Here is a 23,406-nt window from a genome sequence, read left to right as displayed (position 1 = left end):
TAATTAATTTTAAAATTATAAGAATATAATAAATAATATATAAATAAAATGGACTTTTAAAATGAGAAAGTGAGTGTGTTATTGGGATGACAATTGAAGTGTGTGAGTGAGTGTGTTATTGGATGACAATTGAAGTGTGTGTGTGAGTGAGTGTGTTATTGGATGACAATTGAAGTGTGTGAGTGAGTGTGTTATTGGGATGACAATTGAAGTGTGTGTGTGAGTGTGTTATTGGGATGACAATTGAAGTGTGTGAGTGAGTGAGTGTGTTATTGGATGACAATTGAAGTGTGTGAGTGAGTGTGTTATTGGGATGACAATTGAAGTGTGTGAGTGTGAGTGTTATTGGGATGACAATTGAAGTGTGTGTGTGAGTGAGTGTGTTATTGGATGACAATTGAAGTGTGTGTGTGAGTGTGTTATTGGGATGACAATTGAAGTGAGTGTGAGTGAGTGAGTGTGTTATTGGGATGACAATTGAAGTGTGTGAGTGAGTGTGTTATTGGATGACAATTGAAGTGTGTGAGTGTGAGTGTTATTGGGATGACAATTGAAGTGTGTGTGTGAGTGAGTGTGTTATTGGATGACAATTGAAGTGTGTGAGTGAGTGAGTGTGTTATTGGGATGACAATTGAAGTGTGTGAGTGTGAGTGTGTTATTGGGATGACAATTGAAGTGTGTGAGTGAGTGTGTTATTGGGATGACAATTGAAGTGTGTGTGTGAGTGTGTTATTGGGATGACAATTGAAGTGTGTGAGTGAGTGTGTTATTGGATGACAATTGAAGTGTGTGTGTGAGTGTGTTATTGGGATGACAATTGAAGTGTGTGAGTGAGTGAGTGTGTTATTGGGATGACAATTGAAGTGTGTGAGTGAGTGTGTTATTGGGATGACAATTGAAGTGTGTGAGTGAGTGAGTGTGTTATTGGGATGACAATTGAAGTGTGTGTGTGAGTGAGTGTGTTATTGGGATGACAATTGAAGTGTGTGAGTGAGTGAGTGTGTTATTGGGATGACAATTGAAGTGTGTGAGTGTGAGTGTTATTGGGATGACAATTGAAGTGTGTGAGTGAGTGTGTTATTGGGATGACAATTGAAGTGTGTGAGTGAGTGTGTTATTGGGATGACAATTGAAGTGTGTGAGTGAGTGTGTTATTGGGATGACAATTGAAGTGTGTGAGTGAGTGAGTGTGTTATTGGGATGACAATTGAAGTGTGTGAGTGAGTGTGTTATTGGGATGACAATTGAAGTGTGTGAGTGTGAGTGTTTTTTTTAATATTCAATATATTATTATTTCAAATTATCAATTTTAATATCAATTTTTTTTAACATTTTTTTATTTTAATTTGATTATTTTTTGTTATTTATTTGAACAATTTTTCAAATACTTAATATTACATTCTAAAGTTTATTTTTTGTTCATTTTATTTTATTGTATGGTTTTGTTATTTTATTTTTATTCGTAAAATTACACATTGATACAATTGTTATTTATCATAACTTACACAATAAAATGATTAATTAATTAAAATATTTTTAAAAATTGGATTTATAATTCAAACCTTTAATTTAAGTTGTATGTGTTTTTTGGGGACACTCTAGAAAATGTATATACTTTATTGGTTAATTTAGTTCAAGATGTAACAAAATCAATTTACAAACTTCAACAAACTACATTAATTGTTTATTCATTAATTCTATTTTAACTATAATTCTGTAAAATTTTAAGCATAAACTTGGTTTTTCAAATTATCACAACATAATAATTTTAAAAATATAACAGTAATAACTTATTTGTTTGATAGATAAAAATGCAATTTCCAAGACTCGAACTCGGATCTTTACATTAAAAAACAGGAATGGTAAAAGTTGGGTTCTGGCTTCTTGTTGAATTTCCCACTTTTCATTCGTAGTTCTATCTGGAAGCAAATGAAATACTGATCAAAAGCTTTAATCTTAAAACAAAAAGACGATGAATTTGCTTGAACCATTCTTGTACACGTACATCTTAATATACTTCTCTATATCTATCTTAGTGATAAGATGTTTTTTTCTCTTCTTCTGATAATGTTAAAGGTCTTCTGATGTCCACAAAAAGCTTCAAAACGAACTGTAAATAAAATTGTTGGACTAATACTGGTATTAACAGATTTTCACGTTGTATAGTCTTCAAACTGTCTTTAAGAAAATTTGTTGCAAACACTGGCAAGAGTTCAAAATTCATCTTAATCATGTCAGGTAGGTTGACCACGTGGTACCTTGGTCTACGTACACAACAACAATTTTGTTAGAAAATGGTTGTAAAGCGATGAATTGTACATTTGACATTCCGCAAATGTATGGAAATGATAAGTCGACGAGTTCTGAAAAGCACTTTAAAATGAGTGTTACAATTGTGTGTAATTCAACTAATTGCATGATAGAACGTACAAATGTCGTGACTTTTTGTAGTTTAATTTCAACACGACGATTCTTTTTTTTCACAATTGGTAAATTAAATAACAACAAAATTTACAAAAAGAGTAACTTTTCGATAATAACAGAAATATGCATATTAAAAATCTTATGGGGCTGAAGGGAAAAAATGCGCGTTTTTGATTTCCTGAATTTGTGAAAATTGGTTTTCGCCCTGTTGAAGATATGCGTCTGATCACATCACCAATTTACTAAAGAAGACATTACAACAGTAATATCCGATGAAAAAACACGAGTACTTTTTAAATAAAAAAAGAATGCCAAAAAAGTGTTCATTGTGGTGTTGTAAATATAAGTGAATAAATAAAATGTATATCAGTCAAATATACTAATTATTATTAAACTATTAATTATAATTAAAAATTAAAAAATTACAAAAGAAAAAAACAAAAAATGCACTAACCGGGAATCGAACCCGGGATCGTTAGCTTGGAAGAAAAAACTCTTGGCTTCTTAGGCCCCTTAGTGCTCTGAAATTATCTGGATTTTATCTATATTGATTCTTCCAGTTATTAAATTACTATAATTAATAATAATAATTTAAATTTTTAAAATAAAAAACAAAAAATGTATTCTGGAATTGAAATTTTATAGTTAGCTTGAAATTTAAACGTTTGAATTTCTGAAATGTTTCAGATTTTATATTTTGTGTTGTTATTTGTTTCTCGAGACATTTGATATTTTTATAATTTGAATAATCTTTAAACATCATTGGAGTCATGAAATTGTCAATGTTAAGTTCATCTAACATTGATTCATATTGCACTTGATTTAATCCATTAAACGCATTTGTTTTGCAAACTCCAAATGCATCGGTTGATTTTATAGCGATTAATGTCACACTTTGAGGGATGGTGATTGGTTTGAGTCGAATACATCTTGCAAATGCTTTTGATTTAATGCTCAAATTGTATTTTGGATTTTCACATCTTGGAGATTAACACACCCTTTAAAACATTCTTTTGGTCTGACTGTTACAAAATCTGGTTTGTTCACTCGAAACAACAACTGTTTGTTTATATTCTTTACAAATATTGGGTCTTTAGAAAAATTAAGGATATCATACATATTACTGAAGGTGTTTTGTTCAATCTCTTTCAGTGATTTTGGTATAGTCAGTTCATTCACGTTCATACACTAAATAAAGTCACTTCTGTTGAGCTTGGTAATGCTTTCAGGTATAACTATCACTTGAATGTTTGATGGTTTTACAAAAAAAGAAATACACTTGGGATCACACACAATTCCAGAAACTTTTGCACAACTCACAAAAACATCTCCAATAATTGTTTTAACAGATAATGGTATTTCTATTGTTTCAAGATTGTTGCATTCCTCAAAAAGTTCCTTTGAAATTTCAGTGCATCCGTCATTGATTGTGACATACTTCATATATCTCAACTTCTGTAATTCTTGTATAATTCACTTGTTTTGGTCACCACGTTTTGTGGAGTATTTTCTATCCTTTGAATGATGTAAAGTTGTGCATCAATAAAAGGTGCAACTTTGTGAATAAAACACAAATGAAGAAGTGTTCCGTTCGTCCATCGAGGACATCCAATCTCAATTTGTTGCATTTAAGCTCACAAAACAAAAGTCTTGGGCGTTTGTAAGATGAAGAAACTTGTGATAAAAAAGTCTGTGAATTACAAACTGAAAATTGAACTTTTTGATTTTGTATTGACAAATCTGGTTGCATCTATGGAAATGCTTAACTCAAAAAGTGATGAAGTTGACAACGACACAAATGTGAATGACAAATATCACAAAATATGGTAAAAATAAAATTGTTACAAAGTGCACACTAAAAATGAAAAAGAGTTATCATACGTTATAAAGCCGACACTTGATGTGAAAATTTCAACAGAGATTTTCTTAATTTTAACCAACTTGAACAGTGGTCATAAATGTATTTCATTTTTTTATTGCAACTTAAGTTTGAACACAATTACAACAATTATAAAATAAAATAAAATAAAATTATTATCCACTACTTCGCTTACATTATTTAAAATTTCAATTCCATTAATTTGCAAACATTCATTATTTCAATTGAGTTGTGTTGTATTTGCGATACAACATCTGTGTTATTAACTCTTGGCTTACTACATTTTTGCATACCAAAAAAATAAAATATTCTTTTTACACAGAAAAAGCACATCAAGACAATTTGTCTGTGGATGGATAGAATCAATAAATTTATTAAGCCCCCAAAACTAGACAACCAGTTTAACGTTTGTAGAATTGACTTAAGAATGCTAAAATTGAATTAATGAACACTCAAACTTTTTACATAATATAAACTGTTTTTCAAAAGTCGGTACTGAGGTGTCCCGATTTTTTGCATTTATTTTGTTTATTATTTTTGGGAATCATTTTTTGTAATAAATTCGCTTATTTTTTCCAAGTAAAAAAGAGAAAAACAGTCTTCAAAAAATATTTTTTTACTTGAAGAATTTTTAAGCATTAAAAAATTCCATATAAAATTTGAAATAACGGGATTTTTGTTTCAGAAAAACACGTGAATTATCCCAAAAGTGCATTTTAGTACAAAAGCAAATAATTTTTAATGTCAATCTTTTTCATTATCAAACATTTTAATAATTAATGAAATATTCACAAAACAAAAGCTTAGTTCGAAGATTAGTATGCTTAGTAGTGTTGTCACAAAAACAATAAAAATGACAAAATGATTTGATAACTTATCTTTGTTGGGTTTTATAAAATCGACATTCTTTTTGAGCATTTCAGTGAAACATCTTTTTTAAAATATCCAATAACAAAACAATAATGTTATTTTGTATTATTTTTCTAGTGTTGTTCTTTGACAATTTGACTTATGTCTGTCAAAATTATCAAACATTTGCTGTAATTTATTTTTTGGTGTTTTTGGAACTCTTTATTTCATTATTTTTTATTCGGAGAACAAAACCACATGTTTGTTTTTAATTGAAAATGAAAAATTAATGAAAGTAATATTCAGTTAAAACTCGACACGAACAACACCATCTCAATTCACTTAAACGTTAATTGTTGTGTTTTTATGCCAACAATGCTGTGTATATGTTGTGAAGTATCGAGTTATGGTCAAATCAAATAACGGGATCGGGGTTTTTGGAAAAAGATGGCTAATATTCCGATATTTTCCCGAATTTGTACGAAAATAATTGAACGGGATTGGTATTTTTTTCAAAATAAAGTCAGTACTTTCGATTTTTTGTTTTTGTTTTTTTAGGAAAAAACAAAAATAAAAAACGGGACTTTAGGAAGTTCTAAAAATATGACAGTACCGACTTTTGAAAAACAGTTTATAATACTCTTTCTTAAACACAACCAGGCGTTTACCAAAATTTACACAGTTAATGCTGAAGCCCAAAAATGCTTCAGTGTTATTTTATAGAATGTTTTTTTTCGTTTTTAAGTCTTTTTTAAAAATACGTTTGTATGGCAAAAAATTAACATTATTTCCCTGTTTTTTAAAACAAAAACGAGGCAAAAATTAATACGCCTAATTGTGTTTTCAAATAAAAATAATCAAAAATGGATTATTTGTACCTTTTTGACAATTTTATAATAATTTATAATTATGTTATTTCCTTTCAAAAGAGTTAAGCCAGTCTTTGTATTTTAATGTCAATTTTGATATACTTAATTTATTATTATACTCATTTGAATTATTTATTCAAAGTGAATGTTTTTTTTTTAAAAAAACATATCGGTTAAAAGACCTACAGTTGATTTATTATTAAAATTGATACCAACTATATATTTTCAAATAAAACCATAAAAACTAAACAATTTGTTTTTTAATTTAATGAAAACTTTATTTAATCACGACAAAGTTATTACAACATCTGGTCATTGGTAACTATGTGTCGTAACAATTGGTGTTACAACACACAGCTGTTGTAACATATTTAAAGACTAAAATATGGCATAGAATCAAGATTTGCCAGTGACATACACAACCAATGTTGCTGAAGTGAAAGAGAGAATTGAAAAGAACAAGAACATTCTTGTCATTTTCAACTTTCCTGAGTGTGCAAAGTGCAAGGCAAGTGCGCCAATGATGGACAAACTAGCTGACGAACACAAACCTTAAGTTCTTCAAATTCGACGCAACCACAGCAACTGATTATGCTGCCGAATACTCAATTGCCTCACTTCCCACGTTTTTATTCTTCCAAAACCAGAAGGTCATTATAAAACGCCTGGCCGCTCTGAGGTTCTTGATGAGATTCTCAAAATGGTACAGTAATTAATTCACGTCTTTTTCATTATTTTTTGATACAATATTATGAATAAATTTTATGTTTTCAAATAAAGTATTGTTGTATTTATATCAAGTGTCAAGACTCAAAGTTTTGATTGAATCTTGACAAATGTAATGATGACGTGTCACTTTTGTGTATAAAAGGAAACTGATGTCAAAACAAACAGTCATCAGCAAGCATGGTGTTACACTTGGAAATGTTTGAAAATGTTGCAACAAAGCAAGATACACCTTTACATAAGAAGGCAGTTAAAACAGTCACATACATCACACTTAACAAGCAAGACGACAAGAAACAAAAACGGTGGGCTTATCAAAATCTCAAGAACAAGAAACCAAAAAGAAAGAATCCAACACATATTGAAATACGTTCACAATTTGCTCTCATCTAATTGTTATCTGATTTGACTTTTGTCTTTATTCTTGTTGTATTTTATCAACTTTAATTCTTTAAAAATAATATGATTATATAGAATTAAAATAAACAAAAATAGTCGGACAGACTTCAGTGCCTCTCATCCCAGAGTGTTGTGCACGCACTCGACCCCTCAACAAACAGTTCATGCATTGCTGTGTATATCCCTATGGCACTAAAGTGATGAAAAGTCTCATCCTTTTTGTGAAATCTATTGTCAGCGAAAAAACCATATGTCGAATATAACCAACTGGATAAAAAAAATAGTGTTAAATTGTTTTATTATTTATTACATACTACAAAATGAAAATTGATAGAATAATTACAGAATTCCAAAAATTTAAATTATTTTTCAAAAATATTTTTTTAACATTTTTATTTAACAATCTAAAAACTTGATATTCATATGTGCTATGTGATCGAGTGCAACGTGGTAACAGTTAAGTGGCATTTAAAAACATCTAACCGCAAGTGTAAAACAAACAATTTAGGAGTTATTGATACAAATATTTTAAATGTTGTAATAGTTTTTTAAACCAATAAATTCGAAAAATATATAAATTATAACATTATTTTTTATATAAATAAAACTTCTTAAAAAACAAACCTGTTGTTTGCTTTGCCTATGTGGTTGTTATTTACTCAATTTCAAATATTGTAAAATTGTTTTCGTATTACAATTAACAATTGGAAGAATGAAATTTATACAATCAAAGAGTATTTAATCATATTTTAAAACTTGATATTGTAAAATGAAATTGATAATCTTATTGTTATTTGCAACAACCATCGTTGGTTGGGGAGAAATAAACAATGTCATTAGACCAATTTATCTTGAAACATCAGACGAATGGACAATTGAAACTTATAATGAGAACGTTTTTACGTTCAATTATAATTGTTGTACATATCAAGAAAAAGGCTACAATGATACCAACCTAACTGAAAATGATGTATCAGTTAGTCGAGAATGGAAATTTTTTGGAATCATTAACATGAAACACTTTTTTCTTATGACTCGACCCGAAAAAGAGAAAGTGACTATTTATGAAGACGATCGACCAGAAGGACTTGTCATCACTTTTGGGTGTTTTGATGGAAGCACTGGGTGCAGACAAACACAAACTTTAAGAACTGAAATTTTTGTTAAAAACAAAGGAGTTGTATTACATTCAAAAATAGATGAACAATGGATTATAACAATTTCAAGAGATTTATACCAAGAAAAAATTCCACTTGTATATATCGATGGAAAAGTACAACAAACGGTATCAATAAATTTGTTATCTTTTACTCTGGTAGACGTTGATTATCCTGCAATGTATTTACTTTCTGGAATACTTATGAATGAAAATGTTAATTTATATACATCTGACTCTACTCATGAAATCAAGTCGGTGTGTACAAAAGGAAACTTTTCCAGAATGAAACTGGTTTCTAAAGAAGGTACAGGATATGGTCCCTCATATAATTGTAATTGCAATCCTGATAAATTAAAACCTTTTGATGAATTTGATTACCCAGATTGTAAACACAATAGTACATTCTTTAACTTAAATCTTGTTGAGTTCGATTTTTATCTATTTAAACAAGCGAGTTGGGAAACAATCACTTATAAAGAAAGCGGAGATCTATTACTTATATCGACTTTGGATTCACTTCATTTTACTATCTTGACTGTCATACAGATCGTTATGATATTTGGCGTTTACGTTAAAATTGACAAACTAATATTTGTAGAAGGAGACTTGCATTTCGAAATGGGTGCGTCAATAGATTCCATTGAATATACGAATCAAAATTTAGTAGAAACCACTCTTTTTTGTGTTAAAAGGGAATTTTACACAAAAAATAACTCGTTTGTGCAAAGAGGAAATCATGTTTTTTACATTCAAAACACATGCAATAAAGTTCCTTGTCCAGGAGACGATTGCATTGAAGTTAATGGGTGTTACTACTATTTAAATTATAAGTGCGACCGTGTTATTTTGTGCCCAAATGGGATGTTCTTTGATGAAAGCTGTAAAAATTGCACAACAAATGACCCCAATTGTGGGTATTGTAATGGATATGATTGTGTTGGGTGTAATGATGGTTTTGATTTTGAAGATGGAAAATGCACAATATGTCCAGTGAATTGTCGAAAATGTTCAGATAATTTGTGTATCGAATGTGATAAGGGTTTTTACTATGAGAAAGGGCATTGTATTGAGTGTTCCATGGGGTGTAATGTATGTGATAAAAATTCATGCAAGGAATGTAAAAAAGATCTTTATTTGAATAATGGAATTTGTATTGATTGCCAAACTTTTTCCTCCAATTGTATAGAGTGTGATGATAGACAATGTAAGACGTGTCAAGTTGGTTATTTTCTTAATCAAACTGGCATTTGTCAAATATGTGATAATATTTATCCGAATTGTAATTTGTGTAATGAAACTGAGTGTTTTGAGTGTAATGAATATTCATTTTTTATGGTGGAACTTGTGTTAACTGTTTTGAAAATTTTCCATCTTGTTCCACTTGTGACCCAAAACATTGTACTTCATGTAATAACGGTTATTTCCTTGAAAAAACTGATTGCATTGAATGTTTAAAAAAATACGAAAATTGTGCATTGTGCGACGAAACTTATTGTGACAGTTGCGTTGATGGATTTTTTATGTACAAAGAGCAATGTATTAGGTGTGATGCAAACCATGTAAATTGCATAATTTGTAACTTTACACATTGTCTAGCTTGTTCGGATGGATTTTTTGTTGAAAATGGAATTTGTATGGAATGTCCTATTGAATGCGAATTGTGTGCCCAATTTGGTTGTACCATATGCAAAAGTGGCTTTTATTTAAATAATGGACGATGTTTTCCTTGTTCAGAAGGATGTACAAATTGTGATGAAAATGGATGCTTTCATTGTACAAGTGACTATTCTTTAATTGATGGTACTTGTGAACTATGTGGAAACGTATTTCCCCATTGCTCGGTGTGTGTAGAAAATCAATGTAGAATTTGCGAAACGGGGTTTTTTATTGGTGCAATGAGCACTTGTCATCCATGTACTGATTATGATACAAACTGTGCTTCATGTAACGCTATGTTATGTTTGGGCTGCAATCGAAATTACATTTTAAAGGATGGGATGTGTGTAAAGTGTGGGGAGTTGTTTCCGAATTGCATGGAATGTACAACTGAAACATGTACCAAATGCTTACCAAATTATTTGGATAAAAATTCAATATGCCAACCATGTTCTGAAGTTTATACCAATTGTAACTTATGTAATAAAATTCAGTGCCAAGAATGTGATGTGGGATATTTTGTTGATAATAACCAATGTAATAAATGATTAACCAAATATCAAGGGTGTCAAATTTGTGACGAAACCAAATGTACGATTTGTGAAGAAACGTATTACTTGAATGGAAATGGATGTGTAAAATGCAATGAAACGTTCCATAATTGTATTACATGTACATCAATACAGTGCAACACGTGCTCAAACGGATTTTTTGTTGACCAGACTGTTTGTAGAGAATGTAGATCGAAGTACACAAATTGCATTGTATGTGATGGATCAAGTTGTTTAAGGTGTAAAAATGGATTTTTTGTTGAAAGGAGTGTTTGCAGAGAATGTAAATCAAAGTACACAAATTGCATTGTATGTGATGAATCAAGCTGTCTTGAATGTGAGAATGGGTTTTATATCGATAGTAATGTTTGTAAACCATGTAATTCCCTGTTTGATAATTGCATATCTTGTGACGTATCAAAGTGTTCTGTATGTAATAAAAACTCGTTTATAGAAAATGGAATTTGTACTTTATGCTCGACTAAATTTACTTTGTGCGATAGATGCAACATCACAACATGTCATTCTTGTTCAAGTGGTTCTATTTTGGACAATGGTATCTGTTCAACATGTGAAACAAAACATACAAATTGTGAAGTGTGTGATGAAACGGATTGTTATAAGTGCAAAACTGGACTCTTTTTACGTGATGGGAAATGCCTTAGCTGTGGTGATATCTATGACAATTGTACAAAGTGTGATGAGACAAGATGTTTGGAATGTATGGACCACTTTTATTTGTCGAATTACAATTGTAATGGTTGTGAATCAAATTGTGATATTTGTTACTCCGAATCAACTTGTTCCAAATGTTTTGAAGGATATTATTATAAGGAAGATGACAAGACGTGTTCATTGTGTGACACAAAAGGATACTACATAGACAGTAAAAGTTGTAATAAGTGCAGTGCAACATGCATCGATTGTTTGTCTCAAACAAAATGTGTGTCGTGCATCGAGGGGTATTATCTCGAAAATACCACGTCAGAAGAAATGACAGAATTTTTTGGAAGATGTACAGACTGTTCAACACGTGGTTGTACAACATGCAATTCAACATCGTGTATAACATGTGAAATCAATAAATACATTGATGAAGGTGGGTTGTGTTCTGTGTGTAAACCCGATAATGACAAATGTATTTCATGCTTCGTTGATGAAAACCGAAACAAAAAATGTGAGAAATGCAAACCGGGATTTTGGATAGAAGATTTCGAATGTGTGACTTGTGAAACGTGTGGAAGCAATGGGTGCTCGAACAAAACGAACGGACTTTGTTTCAACTGTTTATCTCCAAATGAAGTTTTGATTGAGGGTATTTGCCAAATTGATGAAAATTGTGTCTCCATTGAACCCAAGACGAGTGCCTGTATAGCATGTGATTCAGATTTTGTTTTGATAGGTAAAAGGTGTGTCAAAACACAACAAAATATAACAGAAGAACTAATCCACTTCGAAGGAAATTATTTTACAAAAGAGGAGTTTCATTGCAAAGAAGTATCTGATTCGAATTGTGTTTTGTGTTTGGAAGAATATTACTTAAAAGACCTACAATGTCTCAAATGTGATGAAATACTTACAAATTGCATAAAATGTGGACTTTTGAATTACTCAAATTACAACGAAGTTTATTGTGATGTTTGTTCCATTGGGTATTTCCCGGAAGCTGTTTGTAAGAATTGTTCGGAAATTAATGGGTGTGATCTTTGTGTCAACTACCTTGAAAATGATATATCTTCACGAAAGTGCACAAAGTGCCTTGATGGGTATAAGTTGTCCAATTACACATGCAAAGAAATATCGCATTGTGTAATTGGTGTTGGTGAGAGCTGTGTCAAATGCGAAAGAAATTTCTTGGTATCATCTGGGGAATGTGCGCCATGTGGAGATGTCGTGGAAGGTTGTGTGGAAAGTCTTTCAAATCAGTGCACTAAATGTGACGATTTGTATTATTTGAACTCCGACTTTATGTGTGCAAAATGTGGTATCTCAAATTGCAAGAAATGTGATGCCACACAATGTGTTGAGTGTTTGACAAATTACACACAAAGCTTAGACTATTCTGCATGTCTTCCATGTGATGATATTCCAAATTGCCAGAACTGTGACAATAAAATTCCAATGAAATGTAATCTGTGTTCTCAAAATGCGTATTTCAAAACGTCAGACACTTGTGAAAAGTGCACTTCAATACCAAAGTGTGTTGTGTACATTGTATGGGGAGTGCAGACAGTGTATTTCTGGACACTATCTGGACAATGATGAGTGTCATAAATGCAACGAAATTGATGGATGTCTTGAATGTACAGCAACAAAGAAATCTTGCACAAAATGTAATGAGACGTTTTTCTTGGAAAATGGAAAATGTGTGAAGTTCAAAGACTCTTTTGCAAATTCGGTGTTGTGCGACCAATTACAATTGGTGACGTGTGAAAAGGGGTATTTTATCAAAAAGAATCGCTGTGTTGGATGCAATTCCATATTTGGTTGTGTTGAATGTGATAATGGAATAAGTTGCACCAAATGCCAAGATGGGCTCAATTTGTTTGATAATAGTGGGATTGATGAGTGTTCATTGAATTGTGGCATTTCACATTGCACTAAATGTGCATCTTCATCATTGTGTAATAAGTGTGATGCGCCTTATGTGCCTGACGGAGGGAGATGTGTGTACTGTTGGGACAAACATCCACATTGTGCAGAATGTGACTCACAGAGTGGACAGTGCACATTATGTGAACTTGGACAATACAATTTAGTAGATAATAGGTGTGTTGAGAATGAAATCAATAATATGTTGATGACAAAAAGTGCACTCAATTGTTTAGAAGATGAAGTTGAAAATGTCGAAGGTACTTCTTGTGTAAAAATTAAGATTTACGAATACAAGAAAAGCTCAACCGAAGCTGCGAATTGTTCCTCTGCTATTTACAAATGTTACCAATGCAATTTCACGGCACTTGGAGATAATAAACGATTGGAGTGTTTGTTGTGTAAAACCGGCTATGGCTTTGAATCTTTAGAACACAAGAAATGTGTCAAAACAACCAATTTAGTTGACTTGAATGGATTTATTATTTATTGTAAAGAAGGATGTTTAACATGTACCAACTCTTTGAGTTGTTTATACTCAAAAGTGTTTGCGTTTACAACAAGGTATGAATATGAGTATATTTACAACAATCATGAATTTTGCCAGAAGTATTCGGTTGGGTTTGGGTGTGTCGAGTGCCTAAATTCGATTAATCAAAAAGGGATTTGTGATTTGAATGAGAGAAGCAAATACTGTTCATTCACTTTAGAAAAAAATAACACATTTAAATGTTTTGATTATAATGAAATTCTTAAACAGCAAAAATTATTGTTTAATAACTACAAAATGATGTTTTATAATTATATTTCTTCAATTCCAAAAAGTGAAGAAACCAATTGTGATGTATATACAATGGGAAGGTGTGTATCGTGTAAACAAAGCTTTTATTTAACACAGGAATCTCCTCCAAAATGCTTACCATGCTCACCAAATTGTGAAATGTGTGATTCTACTGGAAAGTGTCTTACCTGTTACAAAGGGTACTATATTGAAAACGAAGAGTGTGTTGAAATCGAACATTGTGCTAAAAAGACGGTTGGTGGGTGTTCGTTATGTTTAAGTGGATATTTCCTGAAAGATGGGAAATGCCACCCACTCTCAGAGAGCAACTGTACTTCTTATACAATCACAAATACCACCGAATTGATATGTACAAGATGCAAAGAAGAGTATGTTTTATTGGACACAAAATGTGTTGAAAAATCAGAAGAATTTTGCAGTGAGGTTGATTCGTATACGTCGCAGTGTATAGTCTGTAATATTGAATACACACTGAACGAATATAAAAGGTGTGTTGCAATTGATAAAAATGAGTGTATTCACTCATCTCAGTATAATTGCTTGCAATGTAAAAATTTTTTTTCGTTGGTCAAAGACGAGAACGGAGATGAACAGTGTTCAATTTCCGAGTCGAGTAGGTATTGTCTTGAAAATGGAGAAACGGGTTGTACCAAGTGTTATGAGGGTACTTTGTTGATGGTAAAAAGTGTTCTCTATGTGATCAAAAATGCAAACAATGTTCCACAAGTGCTACAAGTTGTATCTCATGTAAGTTTGGGTATTACAACGACTCAAATGGTGATTGTGTTCCGGTTGGAGAACTTGCCAAAAAGTGCAAGACGTTCCTTCCGAGTGGTGAAAAGTGTGCAATCTGTAAAGATGGCTTTGTTGTTAAAAATGCCGATTGTATCAAATGTGTAGACAAATGTATGACATGTGCAAATAGTTTCTCGCAATGCATTCAATGCAACACCAATGGTGGGTATTACGAAGACGTTGAGTTCTCAACGGCTTATGAAAAAGAGTGTTTAGCCAGCACGAATCTCACCAATTGTATTACTCAAAGCGAAGTAGGATGTTTGCTTTGTCAAAATGGATATTACACCAATGAATATAACAAGTGCACAAAATGTGGAGACACCTGTGAACTGTGTACAAGAGCAAATTTTTGTCAAAAATGTGTTGATAATTATGTATTACAAGTTAACACAAAACAGTGCATCTTGTGGTCCAATATAGAAAATTGTGCGTCATATAACTCTTCAACAAGAAAGTGTTCAAAGTGTTCTAGGAGTCGTACAGTGAGTGAGAATGGAGATGAATGTATTCCAGTTACAAACATTGTTGCAATTGTTCTTCCGATAGTTTTTGTGGTGATATTCATTGTTCTAATCGTTGTTATTTTTGCACTCATTGGGTTCTATATCCGTAACAAGAAGCTTGAGAATAAGAGAAAAGAGTTGGTAAATGAAACATTGATCTCAGATGCAAAGAGCCACAACATCACATTCTTCAGACTTGGTGATGAAGACTCTTCAGTGGTTTCATCGACAAATAAACTATATTATGAGTCTGAGATCACAGTCAAAAAGCCAACATCTTTGGTCTTTTTGATTGGCAACGAAAAGAAGAGAAAATTGAAGTTCCAGTTTACAACAAAAGACCATGAAGGAAAGTACGAAGTCGACGTCAAACCACAATTAGTGACAATCAAAAAAGGACGGGCTGTTGAATTTACTGTTTCTGTCACTCCATTGTGTACATGTGAAGCAGATTTCGATGTGATATTGACTGTTTTAGATATGCGAAAGGGGGAGTCGACTGAAATCAAGATACCATGTTCCTTTGCATCTGAAACATCAACTGCACTTGACCCAGACGAATTACATAAAGAAAATAAATTAGGTGAAGGTGGATTTGGTATAGTTTACAAAGGCACCTTTCGAACGAATGTTGTTGCTATCAAAGAAATGAAACAAATGAGTAAAGATAGCATGGAAGAGTTTGAAAAGGAAGTTGCGATGTTGGACAAATTTAGAAGTGAGTATGTCGTCCACTTCTATGGTGCTGTCTTCATCCCAAGTAAGGTGTGTATGGTCACTGAATTTGCTAAATTTGGAAGCTTTCTTGACTTGATCAAAAAGAGAAAGAACGACCCAATTGACTTTAAAATGCGAGTGAAGATAACATTGGATTCTGCAAAGGGTTTAGAGTATTTACACAACAATGGTATATTACATAGAGATGTCAAACCAGATAACACTCTCGTTGTGTCTTTGAATAAAGAAGACGCCGTTAATGGCAAATTGACTGACTTTGGAGCGTCAAGGAACATCAACAGTCTTTTAAGTAACATGACATTCACTAAAGGTATTGGAACACCAGTGTATATGGCGCCTGAAGTAATGAACCAAGAGAAGTACACATTCCCTGCCGATGTGTATTCATTTGCTATTGGCATGTTGGAGGGAATCAGTTGGAAAGACCCGTATCCAATTCAAAAGTTCAAATTTCCATGGAGCATTTCTCAGTGGATGATGGAAGGAAAACGCCCAGAAATATTAGTTGATAACGAAGATTTAATTAATCTAATCGAACAATCGTGGAAACAAAACCCAATCGATCGACTTGATATCAAAGAAATAGTTCAAGAGCTTCAAAAGATACACAACTCTTTGAATTAAAATGGTGTTTTTATTTGGTTATTATTATGAATTGTCATTGTTTTATACATTTAGTAATAAATAATAAGTGTGATTTTCAGATATCATTTGGAATTATATTAATTTAAATGTCATTGACATTTTTCTTATACATGATTACACAACTTTATTAAATTGTTGTGTAATTAATTTAAAAGTGTAATTTAATATTTAAACTAATAACAAAATATACAAAATAAATATGTTACAACTTTTGCAGTAATTAGAAAAATTTTTGTGTATTTTTTTGGTGGTTTTATTTAACTATATGATATGTGGCTGTTTGTTCTTTGTAAATTTACACAAAGTGTAAGAATCCAATATTAATTAAACATTTTTTGAAAACCACAATAGTCACTTTTTTAAACGTTTTTTGTTACATTTGAATCATGAAAAATGAAGTATTTGGAGTAACTATTGTGAATAATTCATACAACTGTTTTTGTTTTATTACATAATTAACCAATGTACATTTTTCACACAAAATGATTTTAAATACTGACTTTAATTGATAATAAAGTGATTCTATAACCAACATTGTGTTCTTTTGTGTGTTTAACTTTGTAACAACAACCTTGTAAATTTATTATGAACAGACATCGGAGATACGTAAAAAGTTAAAATCAAACTTATGTACAGAGATTACTTCTAATTATAAATTAAGTAAATACACATCCATCTACAAATATAATCAAGACTTATGCCTGTCTTCTTGTTTTGATTTTTCTATTTTTATGAACATCCAATAATCGAATATCACGTTTTTACAAGCGAGAAATGTTATATCATTTTCATATGAAGATATCGACATAAATGTTGACAGTAATTATAGTATTTTGCATTTATTGAACCTTTATAAATGTTGTATAAATAATTCAACAAGTAAAATAATAGTAAGATATTCCCGATTTATTAAGTATTTAATATTTATTATTAATTTTTCTATTTTTTGAATTGAAAACAGTTTTTTGTGTTGAAATAATAATTCACAAAAATTCATTTTTTTAACTGTTTTTTTTCCTAGACTTTTAGTAAAAAATAGTTCAAATTAATTATTATTTTACTTTTATTGTATTTTGACAGAGTCAAATAATCCCACATATAAAACAACCACCAGAAATGTGAATTATTAGCATTACAATAATTATTTTACTATTCATTTAGTTTTGTTTATAATAAAAGGTAAATAATACTTCTTTTCCCGCTTTTTTATGTCAACAACCAGCACCTAAAATCATTTTTCGAATCATCTAACAGCAAACAAACTATTTTAAAATGCATATTTTATTTTTATTTCAGATCACATCTTTCCATAAAAGAAACACAACTACCAGATAAACTATATTTTATAGTTAATTAAAATCTGATGTTTAATCAAAAATCACTTCTTTTTAGCAGTGTTCTTTTTTCAAGAATGGGATAGCTACAACAGGTAGCTATCCCATTCTTTTTCTTTCAACTTGTGCAACAAAAAGTTTCAAAAAATGGACAAAGGCAAATCTTCTATTAAAAAAATTGACTTCTTGCATATAAAAAGAAGTGAACAAAACACAAAAAGAAGTAATGCAAACAGTAAGAACACCTGAAGATGAAGATAATGACGCAAATTACAATTTCTTAAGTGAAGCAGAAAGGGTTGAATATCATCATGTTGAGTCCCTTTTAAAAGAGACAATACGAGATCGTTTCCTTTGTAATTTAGACTTACAAAATAATCTAATGTTTTTTATTTACTTCTCACGATGTTTTATGAGTTTTTCGCCATATAAAATGTCTTCTTCATCATTTTCAAAATGAAACTCAAAATTCGACAAAATCACAAATTGAATAAGTTGAATTGAAATAATACACTCTATTTACTGCGTAAAGACTCTCTTCGCCTCTTGAAGTGTTTGTGTGAACACCTGTAGCCGTTGGTCGTACGGGGACTTTTGGAAGTCGGTCAATGCCTCATTCATTAACTCGTCGATTCTCGACAAATACTTTTGACTCAAGTCTTCTTCGTTTCTCATCACACACAACTCGCCGTCATAGCAGCTGACAACACCCTGTGTGAATGCGCACTTAACAGTTCCATGACTTTCTTGTCTGTCTGACTGTGAAAATGGCTGTTGACAAATCACAAAAGGTGATTGGAGTGGTGGGGGTGGTTGAAATTCTCTTCTATTTCCTTTTTCGACATCTTGTTGGGCGGCTGTTTTCTCGAAAATGTCGAAATTGTCGCCGTCTCTGATCTTTTCGTTTCCGTCGACTCTTTCCGGTCGGTCTTCTTTGTCGCGCCGGTGTTTCAGTTGATATCCTTTCTCTAACATTTGCCGTCGACACGCCTCCGAGTGCGGTTTCGCGACTGTGACTAAGACGACTTTCTTCTTAATTGTTGTCGAGTACTTCTCTCCATACAATTTCGAATCAAAACTCTTTAAAACGGCGTTTGGATGTAACGCGTAGATTTTGTTGTCGATATTAAAGATGACTTGTTCGTGTTTGAATCCGTTTCCGCTGATTATCGTTCGTAACTGGACTTCGCGAATGAACGCGTGCGCGTCACAGCCGACTTTCGAAGTCTTCTCTTTGACTTTTTTGTACTCGGTATTACAACAGATCCGTTTGATCCATATCTTGTGTTTCTCTTTCGAGACTGAAGCATCGCCGTAACACCCGACTTGAATCACTCGATCTAGAAAACAAAGCGCTTTGTCAAGCGAGTCAAACACAAAATAATGACTCATCGAGACACACCCACGCATTATCACCTCGTTGAAATCAGTCAGTTTGTCATAGACTATCCCTCCCCGTTTGCTTGTTAACATCGTTTAGATTAGAAAGTTAATGTATTACTATATTTATTAAAAATCGATATATTATAGTATATTTTATAATACAAAATATATTATAATGAAACTATTATTTACTATTTGTTTTATTTTTAAAAGATAGAACTATTTTAATTAAGTTTATTATTGTGAAATTTTGTTTATTATTTAAAATTACAAAAATTTTTTGTAATTTTCGCAAGAAAAATATTTTTCAGAGAAAGAAAAACGGAAATAAAAAAAAAGAACGAACAGTTTATAAAAGTTGGAATTTTTTTTCAAAACGAAGAAAAAAGTTATTAGATTTGTTTTTACTTGAAATTTTGGTTTTTTCTCATTGCTCCAATCTCGTCGAAACCATTAAACTAATTTAAAAAACCTATCAATTTAGTTCATTTTGTGAACTGAAAAAAAAGAGAATGAAGAGTGGCGTGATTGTAGGTATCAGAATACGTCCGCAGAACGACAGTGAAATAAATGATTCATGTGTGAAAGCAGCCAACAAAACAACTTTAGTTTATTTCTCAAGTGAAAAGGATTTTGAGAACTTCAATTTTGATTTTGTAGCAGACCAAGATTCAACGCAGGAACAACTCTTCACAACTGTAGGTATTCCTTTAGTCGACACAGCTCTATCAGGATACAACTCTTCTTTGTTTGCTTATGGACAGACTGGATCAGGTAAGACGTTTACTACATTTGGTTTGTTTAATATCACGATTGAATCAATAACTATAATAATAATAGTATAATATCTATATGAAGTGCTATATATATATATACTATACTATAATAGTATTTATATTATAATAAAGTGATAATAGTAATCAAAAGGGGATTGTGATAAAGAAGAGCTGAGAGGTATCATTCCTCGCTCACTGAAGTATCTATTCGAGAGACTTAACAACCAAAATGAAGGCGGAGTGATATCAAGTGTGTCGTGTTCGATGGTAGAAATATATAATGAGAATTTGATTGACTTGATTGACAAAACTAAGTCGGAGATTTCCGTCTCTTGTGTCGGAGGAGTTCCTGGCGAAACTCTGAAGCCAAGGAAGTTGCCAGTGAACAACCCCGAGCAAGTTTCAGTGACCAATTGGGAGTCGACGTGGGCGATTATCCAGCGTGGGTATAAAATGAGACATACGAGTGCAACCCTTTCCAACGATCACTCGAGTCGGTCGCACTGTGTTTTCACTGTATTTATCACGAAGCAAAATAACTCGCAAAACTCTCAAAGTAGTACAACAACATCGAAATTGACTTTTGTTGATTTAGCCGGCTCCGAGAGACAATCGAAAACACAAACTAAAGGGGAAACTTTAAAAGAAGCGGGGAATATTAATAAGTCGCTGGTCACATTTGGGCGAGTGATTCACGGCCTAGTGCAACAGAGCGAAGGGAAAGAGTGTTTCATCCCATATCGAGACTCTAAGTTGACACAATTAATGCGGGATTCATTGGGAGGGAATTGTAAGACGTTTATAATAGGAACGGTGTCCCCTTCGATGTCTGCGATTCGAGAAACGTCGTCGACGATCAAATTTTGCTTTTCCTCGCGAAACATTCAATGCATTGTCAAGAAGAATAACGTGTTCAGTGGCACCAACGAACAACTAAAAGACGAATTGGACCGGCTCAGAGCCGAGAATGAAGAATTGCGCAATTGCCGATTTCCAATGGCCGACACAAAGGAACTCGAGAAGGCAAAAGGGCAGATCCGGCATTTAGAGTTTACCATGTTTGCTAAAATGGACCAAGAAAGGTACTTAAAAGAAGTGATCGAAGAGCTCAAAGGGAAAGTCAAAGACAAAGACAATGAGCTTCTTGAGTGGAAGAAGAAGTGCAAAGAGATGGAAGACAAGCGCAAAATGCTTGAGCGGAGTATTGAGAATTTCAGGAGTCAAAAGAAGACGGTCAACGAAATGAAGAAATTTGTGACGGACGAGATGGAGAGGTGGAAAGTGGTAGAACAGGAGAATCCTGAACTATTGAGTCTGAAGAATGAAAATAAAGAGTTGAAGGAACAAATTGAGAAGACATTGAACGGAGAGAATCGCGACGAACTCAATTTGGTGATCATGGAAAAGAGTGACGAGATCACCGTGTTAATGAAACAACTCCGAGAAGTGTCGGAGGAGAAACAAAATTTAGAAAAAGAAAAGGACGCACTGAAGAAAAACGCGACCGAGTGCGTCGTCAACGAGTTCAAAGACAAATTGAAGAACTGTGAAATGCAAATCGTCGAATTCAAATGCGCTTTGGAGCATCGAGAAAAGAGAATCGAAGACTTGACTATCGATAACGAAGCACTTGTGGTAATGGTCGATCAACTGACAGATAGAATTGGAAAATACTCAAGAAAAAGTGTGATGGAATTGAAAGAAGAAGTACTCAAATGCGACGAAAAGAAGATGGAAATGTGTTGAATGATTGGATGTGTGTTATGTTCATCGAATACAAATAAATGTTATTTGTTTTGTTTTTCGGGTTGCTAATGACCCGTCATGCGGTGACGTAATCGTTGAAGAGTAAAACTATGGTTATAAGTACTATAAAAAGAATTATTTAAAAATAGTGATTGATTATAGTATCATTTTTAATTAAAAAATATAATACAACTATAATAAAAATTATAATAAAATTATAATAAAAATATAATAAAATTTATTTTTTTAATTGTAATACAAAAAATGAAATTATTAAAATAGTAAAAAAAGCTATACAAGAAAAACAGAGTACTTTTGACGTAAAATCTTGTAACAAAACGTGACAAATTACCGAGACAGACCGAGATTGAATCCAATAAAAGGAGAACTTTTGTAGAGTAACTTAATCATGAAAACGGTTAATGTGTTAGTGATTCATTCACATTCAGGGGGATATCGAACTTGGGACTACATCTCTGAAAATTGGAGAACGTTTGGACGAGTAAGAGTGAAAATGACATTCAAGAAGTTTGTGATTATGAGTATAGTTATTATTATTATTTACTATAGTTTACTATAGTTTATGTCACATATATAGTTAATAAATAGGTAATTATAGTTATATTTTAACTATCACACTAATCAAAAGATTTGTGACAAAAGACATTCTGGAAAGTTGTAACCCGGACGTACTTGTACTTGGGGATTGCGCTGGTGCGCCGTATCAGTTCAAAGACGAGGAGATGTCCGCGATAGAGAACTTCTTAGAGAAACACGTAGAGAAACATTTGTTGGGGACATACGCTCTCTTCTATCACCGAGAAGGGACAGAAGGGAGAATGCACGTCTACGACAATAGAAGACTCTGCGAGTTGTTTGGGATCAGAAGAGGAACGGAATTTGGAACAAAGAGACTTACTGACAAGCCAACGTATCAAATAGTCGAACAACACCCACTCATTTGGAAATGTATCATGCAACCATACACGTCGAGAGGATACTCGTCTACACAAATCCCGAAAAACCAGAAGTGGCTTGAATATGGGCAGAGTAGAAGCGATGTGATGACGGATAACACTTCCGTCCTTGCAAGAAGTCTGGATGGCTTTTGTGTTGTACTCAATCATGTCACTGATAAATACTCGTCGTTGTATATCAGTCACATGCCTGAATATGAGTCCTTGGTCGGGTCAAATGTCGACGCTCAATTTTTGTATAACTGCATCGTGTTCTTGGTATCCCAAAGTTTGTGAATTTATTATCTACACAAGTAATGAAGGAGTTATGTGAACGAATGACAAATAGATGTGAATACAACGTTGTCTGATTTGTGTTGTAAGTGCCTTGTCGAGAGGAAAAGGGCATATCAAGGATTACCTTTTGCTTTGTCATTAAAATTGAAAAGGATGAGAGACGAGGTTGAACAGTGAGGGAGGAATGTAATACCATGTAAATGATTGTATATGATTGAATTGATATTCGAAATATAATTTAATATAATAAAATATAATAAATTATATTATAATACTATTTAGATATAATTAAAAAAATTATAATAATATTTTAAATGTTGTTGA

General features: G+C 32.3%; 6 protein-coding genes across 6 annotated transcripts; 5 read left to right on the top strand and 1 right to left on the bottom strand.

The window, feature by feature from the left end:
• Positions 1-7,915: 7,915 nt before the first annotated feature.
• EIN_063510 (hypothetical protein) lies at positions 7,916-9,760 on the top strand (the record flags this gene model as incomplete). Its single annotated transcript, XM_004260329.1, has 1 exon — positions 7,916-9,760. The coding sequence occupies one exon, from the start codon at positions 7,916-7,918 to the stop codon at positions 9,758-9,760; it is 1,845 nt and encodes a 614-aa protein (XP_004260377.1).
• A 65-nt stretch (positions 9,761-9,825) lies between these two features.
• EIN_063500 (hypothetical protein) lies at positions 9,826-10,509 on the top strand (the record flags this gene model as incomplete). Its single annotated transcript, XM_004260328.1, has 1 exon — positions 9,826-10,509. One exon carries the CDS (start codon positions 9,826-9,828, stop codon positions 10,507-10,509), a length of 684 nt encoding a protein of 227 aa, XP_004260376.1.
• A 97-nt stretch (positions 10,510-10,606) lies between these two features.
• Positions 10,607-16,569, top strand: EIN_063490 (protein serine/threonine kinase, putative; the record flags this gene model as incomplete). Its single annotated transcript, XM_004260327.1, has 4 exons — positions 10,607-10,741; positions 10,855-12,726; positions 12,779-14,683; positions 14,725-16,569. 4 exons carry the CDS (start codon positions 10,607-10,609, stop codon positions 16,567-16,569), a joined length of 5,757 nt encoding a protein of 1,918 aa, XP_004260375.1.
• Positions 16,570-18,443: 1,874 nt separating this feature from the next.
• Positions 18,444-19,397, bottom strand: EIN_063480 (hypothetical protein; the record flags this gene model as incomplete). Its single annotated transcript, XM_004260326.1, has 1 exon — positions 18,444-19,397. The coding sequence occupies one exon, from the start codon at positions 19,395-19,397 to the stop codon at positions 18,444-18,446; it is 954 nt and encodes a 317-aa protein (XP_004260374.1).
• A 422-nt stretch (positions 19,398-19,819) lies between these two features.
• Positions 19,820-21,829, top strand: EIN_063470 (hypothetical protein; the record flags this gene model as incomplete). The annotated part of the gene is made up of 2 exons (XM_004260325.1): positions 19,820-20,102; positions 20,235-21,829. 2 exons carry the CDS (start codon positions 19,820-19,822, stop codon positions 21,827-21,829), a joined length of 1,878 nt encoding a protein of 625 aa, XP_004260373.1.
• A 409-nt stretch (positions 21,830-22,238) lies between these two features.
• EIN_063460 (hypothetical protein) lies at positions 22,239-23,259 on the top strand (the record flags this gene model as incomplete). The annotated part of the gene is made up of 3 exons (XM_004260324.1): positions 22,239-22,357; positions 22,479-23,074; positions 23,135-23,259. 3 exons carry the CDS (start codon positions 22,239-22,241, stop codon positions 23,257-23,259), a joined length of 840 nt encoding a protein of 279 aa, XP_004260372.1.
• Positions 23,260-23,406: the final 147 nt, after the last annotated feature.

The sequence above is a fragment of the Entamoeba invadens genome, assembly GCF_000330505.1.
Source record: "Entamoeba invadens IP1 unplaced genomic scaffold scaff_1105074726711, whole genome shotgun sequence".
Lineage (NCBI taxonomy): Eukaryota > Evosea > Mastigamoebida > Endamoebidae > Entamoeba > Entamoeba invadens.
Note: the sequence above shows the minus strand (reverse complement) of the source record. Positions and strands in the feature narration are given on the sequence as shown.